Source organism: Falco peregrinus, chromosome 2 (genome assembly GCF_023634155.1).
Source record: "Falco peregrinus isolate bFalPer1 chromosome 2, bFalPer1.pri, whole genome shotgun sequence".
In the NCBI taxonomy this organism is placed as follows: Eukaryota; Metazoa; Chordata; class Aves; order Falconiformes; family Falconidae; genus Falco; species Falco peregrinus.
Window position 1 is genome coordinate 88,603,683 of NC_073722.1, and position 8,017 is coordinate 88,611,699.

At 49.4% G+C, this 8,017-nt stretch overlaps 1 protein-coding gene across 1 annotated transcript; it reads left to right on the forward strand.

The window, feature by feature from the left end:
* Window positions 1-4,952: 4,952 nt before the first annotated feature.
* MIF (macrophage migration inhibitory factor) lies at window positions 4,953-7,530 on the forward strand. Its single transcript, XM_055797737.1, has 3 exons — window positions 4,953-5,181; window positions 6,249-6,421; window positions 7,263-7,530. Exons 1-3 carry the CDS (start codon window positions 5,074-5,076, stop codon window positions 7,327-7,329), a joined length of 348 nt encoding a protein of 115 aa, XP_055653712.1. The 5' UTR covers window positions 4,953-5,073; the 3' UTR covers window positions 7,330-7,530.
* The last annotated feature ends 487 nt before the right edge of the window (window positions 7,531-8,017 follow it).

Genomic DNA, 8,017 nt, shown 5'->3' on the forward strand with positions numbered 1-8,017 from the left:
AAGAGGGTTAATTGCTGCTGAGTTCCAATGATGCGCTGCTAATAAACGTGGGTAAGAACAGAACAGAAGTCAGATGGATGCCAAAGGAACTGATCCCTGGATTCCCCAGTGTGTGGATCTGACACTGTGTATTAGCAGCAGGGAAAATTGCAGGCTGGTCATTAATATTAACATAGATACTTTCTATTTTTCCTGCTGGCAAGAACAAAAGTAGGATTAGGCTGTATTTTGTTTAATGAGGGGTATGTTGATTTAGACCTTTGCTGTGTCAGTTCACATTTACCTCAGCAGGGAAGACTGCAGCGAGAGCCAGTGAGGTGCAAAATCTCTCTGGAACGTAGTGTGGCAGCAATGCAATTGCACACCCCCACTCGCACCTGACCTTCCGGCACAGGCAAAGAGCACCGGTGGCTCAGGGGAGGTTCTGGAGGTATTGCAGGTCACTGAGCTCTTGGAGCACCTGAACTTTCTACCCAAAATTCAAAGTCAATAAAGATGTTACTATAGGGTTCTGCTTCCAACAGTGTATCTGGGCTGAGCATCCAGAACCATCTTTTGGCAGGTAATTGGGCACACTGGAGCTGAAAGCTGCATTTATCTACAGTGCATGGTGTTTTCTGCAAGGTTGGCAGCATTTGTCAGGCACTGAGCATTTCTGCGATTCCCTCCTCTAGATCAATACCCATGCATGCCTCTTGCTCTATTTTGAATGTTTCAGTAGAGTCTGCTTACATGGTGGACTCCACATTACCCATCTGCTTTTTTTCTAGGCTTCTCTTATGTTTGGGTACCAAAGGAGAGTATCTGCTGCTGGCCAGCCACAATCAGTCACTCGCCTGTGGATAGGCAGCCCAGCACACAAAGTGCAGTGGTTTCCCCTGCAACTGCCCTTACCCAGCCAGAGCAATTATTAGGAATCAAGACTCCAAAGCCTAAATAGTATGTCTTTTTACTGGCCCTTGACACAGCAGTGAGTGTCTTAGACTAGAATGCAAACCTGAACAGTAAGATGTCAACACATGAAAGCCTTGCACATGGCAAGCAAGGTGTGGAGGAAAGACTTCAACAAGATGACAGGCAGGGAAGGATCTGTGCTGCAAGGTAATTTAGTAAGAACAAGAGTCAAGCTATTTGTGTTTTAGTGAAAAGCATCTCCAAGTGTGTGGGACTGCTTTTTTGTGCTGCTATTGCTTTTAGTTAAGAATATAGCCAGTCTGCAATAGGTGAAAGAATTGTGATGGCAATGCCTGTTCCCAAATGCTATTCATAGGAATATGGTTGTATTTCATACCTTCTCGTCTTTGTGACTTGCAGGAAAATATTTAGGAAGCCTGGAAGTGGAATGAAGTACATGCAGGAGAATTTCAAAAATGTAACTGATAGGCATGCATCTATTTTCACTGCAGTTTAGGTACACAAATACCTTTCTGGATTTTCAAAACTTTTCTTAATATTGCATAGGAAAATAATATACCTTTTTTCTTCCAACAGTATCTACCAATACAGATCTCTCCTGATCTGGTGATGTCCATTGGTGGTTCCACAGACCCCTGTGCTATGTGCTTTCTCTACAGTATTGACAAAATAAGGGAGCGAGAGAACAAGGTCTACTCCAGATTGCTTTGTGACCTGCTGAACAAACAGCTGAAACACTCGCCTCTGTGTCTTGTTGCAGGAACACCCTGGCCAGCCTGCAGCACCCTGCTCTCAGCAGCTAATGGTGTCTGTGTTCCCTTTCAGAATCTTTGTCAGTTTCTCTGACATCAGTGCTGGCAACGTAAGCTGGAACAACACCACCTTTGCTCGAGGTGCCCCTGGGTGGTTAACAGCTTATTCCTGAACCTTCACCATGTTTTGTCAGTACTGCAGTTCTCATCATGTTACTGGTATCTGGCACAAATGCAAAAGGCAGTGGTACCCTAATCACTGCTACCCATTACTGTTTTAACATCTTATCTGCTGCTTAAAGAAAAGTAAAAATCCAGCAGGACCCTTATGACTGGGACTGTCTTGTTAAGCTGGAAAGGCCTGTGGCTGAGATGGAAGGTGCCTTTTCAAAATACTCTTAACAGAAGCTTTTGTCTTTTTTTTAAAACAGTTTAATCTTGTGCGTGAAAATGAATGCTCCATTTGGATATGCCTTAGCCCTCTTCATGTTCAACATCCTGGCCAAATTTAAGTAGAACTATCTTGACCTAATTTCAAAATACATTTCAGTCAATAAGTGTGGCTATCAATGTGGCATACGGACCTCCCTTTAAAAGAAGGAAAGACATGACTGTCTCTCTTTAAAAGGGTTGTATTGCAGTCTGGGTCCTCCTTAGATCTACACTACATGGATATTTAGCTGCTTAGCAGAAAAACTTGTGCTGTCAGTCTCCCAGGGCTCAGTATAGACAGAGGGAGTGAGTGGAAAAACCCACTGTTCACTGTTCTGCCCTCCCCTTTTCATCCACTGAACAATTTGCAGTGACAGTGAAGATTAGAGCACAGCTCAAAATGAGACAGAGGCACAGTGAGCCATTCCCAGAGGCCGAAAGTGGTGAATTAACTATGAAAGGAAGATTTACATACAAATATTTAAGCCCTGGGTCAGCTAAGATTATTTGTTTCGAAAGTACAATAGAAAGATTGAGTACAGGTACGTTTCCTGAATCTCCAAAGTCAGGTGTATCAAGACTTTTTATCGGGAAGAACAAACCCATCTCACCCTATTCTGAGCTCTGTTGTGAGCATCCCATTTTGCCCCTATCGCAGCCTGCTTTGTAACCAATCTTTAAAAACAAGCCTGTACCTCAACCTGCAAAAATGCTTTGTTGGGATAAAAAATTAAAACTGCTTTGGTGAATCAAAGCAGCACAGCCAACAAAGCAATGTGCTACTTGGCCTCTAAATACAGTATGTCTTACTAAATGCTGTCCACTCCACTTAAAGCATGTGGAGCTGCCCATTGAGGAAGGAAGACATGACCTGAGGTAGGTATTCTCTTGACATAATGGCTGCAAAGCCCCTAAGCACAGCAGGACCTTCCATGGGGAGGCAGTTTTCTTCTCCAGAAATCTGCCTGCCTTCTTCATACACTCACTGAAGGAATGCTGCCTCTGCCTGTTCTTAGAGCCACAGCACCAGCATTCTCTGATGTTCTCCCGGCTCCTCCTCCCTGGTCCAGTTGCTCTGTGCTCAGGTTTTGACTGTGATGCAGTTGGATATGTACAACTGCAACCCATGAATGCCCCAGCACTGCTATTTGCAGTCAGCCTCCAGGAAAGGCTTCAGACTGCCCCACATAATTTCTGAAGCCTTTCTATGCTAGGTGCTTTCAGAGCTCTTAGAGCTGTCAGACCTTGAAATGTGTGTTCCTATGGTATCTTATGACATAATTACAACTAAGACCACCACCACTTGCTAACAATCCTTATGCTCCCTAATAGGGAACATAAAACTGCCTCTGTCTCTGGCACATCATTAGAATGCTCTTTGGTATATTTATGTAACACATTTTACTTTTCATTTTCCTCTTAGACACATTTCTTTGTTTTCATATTTCAATCACAAACAATTGTGTTTTAAAACAGATGCTCTCCATCCAGGAAATGTACTATGAATGCATGAGTGTAGAGCAATCACTTGAGGGAGAGGTGTGCACAAGTACACTGGTATTTGGTTAACTTCTAAAAATGCATCTTTAGAAGCTATAAAAATGTATACACTGCTTTTTCCTTAGTCAAAGAGGCAAAGGAGAATGAAACTGCAAATGTCTCTCTATTGTGTGACAGTATGGTGAGGGTCTGACACTTTGGGCCTGGCAGGCCGCAGTGCACACTGGTGGTGATATGCTTTCCAATTTTTCTCTCTGCACTGACAGAATTCTCACCCCACCCACATCCCTACAACGAATCTGTGAGGCAGGAAGGTGGGAGGAGTGAGTGCTACTACACAATGGCAAGGAGCTGAGGATATCAAAGGAAAGAAATATATCTTCAGTTCTTAAGTAAGTGCACCAGTTCTCAGCGGTTTAGCCTGTGCCACTGCAGAGTGATCCCATACAACACCATCCTTTATTATTCTTTCAGGGCTATGTGTGTTCACACATGTAACATGTACATATGGTTGAGTTTTCTAGCAGCAGCAAGCGGTGCTGGGACCTTGTTAAAAATTAACATGTGCTTGATTCCTGTGTGTGAAATGTCTGTGTGGAGGGCTCTGGGCCTGATCCTCTTGAGCCTTCCTATGAGTCATTTCAAGCAGAGCTGCGCTGCAGCCACGGCGGTGTAAGAGGCAGAGTGGGGAGTCATGCCCTCTGCAGCCTACGTGCATCGCATCACATAGCCCAGCATGCGGCTCATCTCTCACGCTGCCTCTCGCCTCCGAATAGACACACCCCATTTCATTTCTAAGTAAAAAAAGATTACTTCTGCCTATATGATGTGAAAATGAGGATGCTGAGGAATAACAGAATACTTTCAACTTGACTGAAAAACGTTAGAGTAATTAACATGCCAGTAAGTCAGCCGGTTCTGCTTACATCGTGTTAAAGCTATGCACACAGTTAAAACACAAACCGCACAAATGTGCCTTTATCTTGCAAAAGAAAAAAAATCCCTTCGGAGCAAGGGCAAGTATCCTTTTTTGCAACTGCCGAACTAGGGCCTTTTTGGCCCTGATCCTGCAAGTGCCGGTGGGAGTGCTACAAGCGCTGACACCAAGTTATGTATGAACTGCTCAGGACTCAGCTCCAGGGAGGAGCCTACAATATACCCCCCCAAAAAACGCTCCATGGTAGTAACAAAGCAAAGGAATAACAGCGGAAAGGGGGGAGAGTTCCGGCGGGGAGCCTGCCACGGGAGGGACGCCGTAATCCGCAGCCAGGGCAGCAGATTGAGGAGGCAGTCTCCCCCCCGCCCTCCCCCCGGCCCTCCTCCCTCCCCGCCGGGCGCGGCCCCTTTAAGGCCGGCGCGGCCCCGCGTGCACTAAAAGCGCCGCCGCCACCGCCTCGCTCCACTGTGCAGCCGCCGCTCCCGCCGCACCGTTCCGTTCCCGCCGCCGGCCCCGCCGCCCCCCATTGCCGCCACCATGCCCATGTTCGCCATCCAGACCAACGTCTGCAAGGACGCCGTGCCCGACAGCCTGCTGGGCGACCTCACCCAGCAGCTGGCCAAGGCCACCGGCAAGCCCGCGCAGGTGAGGACGGGCGGCGGGGCCGGTGCTGCCGGAGACGGGGGATCGGGGGCCGCCGGGAGCGCAGCCCGCCGCGGGATGGGGCCGGCGGGGCAGGGCTGGGAGCGTGGCGAGCACGTGTGCCGAGGGTCGGCGGGCCCGGTGCCGAGGGGAGGCCCCGGCTCTCTCGGCCGTCAGGGGCGGCGGGGCCGCGGCCGCCCAGAGCAAGCGCCTGCGGGCACAGCGTGGCCGCGGGCCCCGCTGCACCAGGGGAAGGGCTGGTGCCCGTCCCGCCCGCCGCCCCCCGTGCCGGCAGTTCCCCGCGGGAGCCGTGGCGCGGCGGCAGGCCTCCCTCTGCCTGCGCTGCTGCCCTTCCCTAGGCCCGGCGGCCATCAGCCGGGCCGCCCGGCGCAGCAGCCTGACCCACAGGGAGCTCTTGTGCTCACGTAGCTACGGCGGCGGAGACTTGTCAGCGCTCCTGCCCAGGAATCGGGGCTTCAGCCGCGGAGCTGTGCTGGCGGCACGTTTGGGGGAAGGGGCTGGTGTCTGCCCGGCCAGCGAGCCTGGCAAAGCCAAGTCACAGATACCGAGCTCTCCTCCGGGCTGTTCCCGCTTACCCCGCGGTCGGATGTGGCCCTCTTGGGCCAAAACGCTGCAGCCTGAGAAGTCCCGGCCCGGTAAGGCTGAATTGCAGACAGGCTCTTAGACAGGCCCGGTGGCTCTGTCAGTGATTTGAGGATGTGGATTCTGGCACGAAAATACAGTCTTAAGGCTTCTATCTCCAGCCACGGTGCCTCTCCCCCCATGCAGTGGTGGGGCTGTGGCAGGCAGGAGTGTCCCTTCTACCTGCGGCTTTGCCCAAGCACAACCTTTGTCCCTAAAGCTGAGGGGATCCCTGAGCATGCACAGCCATGCCACCCGTGTGGGCTGCAGCGACTTGAGCCGTTAATGCTTCCCCAGATGCTGGGAAGGGTGCAGAGGGCGAGCTGCCTGAGCCCAGAACACAACTGTGCTGCTTAAGTTGGTAGGTAAAGCGAGTTTGCATTGAGAGGGAAGGTCTGACCTGCTGTAACTGTGTTCTCCTACTGCAGTACATAGCTGTGCACATCGTACCTGATCAGATGATGTCCTTCGGGGGCTCCACTGATCCCTGCGCGCTCTGCAGCCTTTACAGCATCGGCAAAATAGGAGGGCAGCAGAACAAGACTTACACCAAGCTGCTGTGTGATCTCATCTCTAAGCACTTGCATGTATCTGCAGACAGGTGAGGCTGGGACACAGTTTTAACCTTATTTATCTGGCTTTCTGAAATTACTTTGACAAGATTGTTTAAAAATACAGCAAGCCAGGAATAAGTCCATGTGACTGAGAAAATAGCAAGTGCTCATCTGCAGTGTTTTCATGTCCAGTTACGAGTTTAATGACTACATCTTTCCCTTGAGCCCTCTGTTAAATGGCTTCCTGTTCTCAGAGTAGGGAAAAATACCAGAGGACTGAGAAGTGGTACAGCTTGCCTCTCAGGTGTGATGTCTTGTCCTCTGGTGATGGGAGGCTGAAAGCATGATGGAGGAGCATTAACAGGCTGGAACTGAAAGAACAAGTGGAAACCAGCAGGCTGTGAATGGTTCCCTCGCAGGCAGTGGAGCCTTGGGGGGAGTGTCTGTGTGCAGCTGCTACTGACACGCTGGGGTTGGGAGGCAGAAGTGCAGAGCTGACCCTGAGGGCCTGCTTGGCTTTCGTGGGGCTGCTGGTCTATTTGACACGTGTGAAGGACTGCAGTGCTCAGAAACAAAAGGTTTTGATCTTTGGAAATTCTTGACAGGCTGCTAACCAAAAGCTGTCTGGTGTCTGAATGGTCCCAGACTGAAGAAGAGTTTGCACTGAAGACAAAAAAAAGTGCAGTTCCAGGAACTCTGAGGAATATTGATTTTTTTTTTTTTCTGGATGTGTGCTGGAGAATTGAGCTAGGTTTTGGTAAAAATTAAGCTTGACATTTCTTCTGAGGAATAAGAAGCACTGCCCCCTGTCCTGTTCTGTCTCACTCATAACTTACACAAATGAGTTAATGAAGTCATTGTTTGTGTCTTCCTGTGCCTCTTCTGCAGAGTGTACATCAACTACTTTGACATGAATGCTGCCAATGTGGGCTGGAATGGCTCCACCTTTGCGTAGAGCTCTCCCATCTGTCTGAAGAGGCTGCTCCTGGACCTACCCTGATCCTGCCCCGTAGCAGAGACCACCGCACAGATGGCCCCGTGTTGCATTTTGTGCGCTCTCACAGATTGATGGCTCCTTGCTAGTGTGTTTAAATATTGCTGCTTCAACATTCCTGTTTTCTCTGTGTAGAAAACAAATAAAAGATTTAGAAGTAAACTGTGTGGTGTAGTCTTTGGCAGGTTGGGGGTGGAGCTGGGCAATTGGTAACAGAACTGTTTCACTCTGCTAAAGCAAACAAAAGGAACACTTGAGGTTTGCTTTTATTCTCAGACATGGTATTTCACAGTAGGGTTAGACTGAGTGGCAGGTGGCTGACAGCACTCCATGGTGATTTTTTTTGGTTTTTTTTTTACCTTGTTGGGCTTCAGAGGCTGTAGGTTCCTTTAGGACTTCTTGCAGCTGTGGGTTGGTGGGGCAGTGGAGGTTGTGCTGTAGGTGTTTTTTTTTTTTTTTATTTCTTTTGTGTTCTCTGTTGCCACAGTGGAAGCAGCCCTTGGGCCAGGTCTGTGCCTGCAGCTTCAGGGATGGTTTTTTTTCCTCTATTGACGTGCCACCTTCGTGGGGCCAAGCAAGGAAGGAGTGCTTTTGCTTGCTCAGTTGAAATGCTGCTACCCCCCACTGCATACGCCGCCGGCCCCCTTCA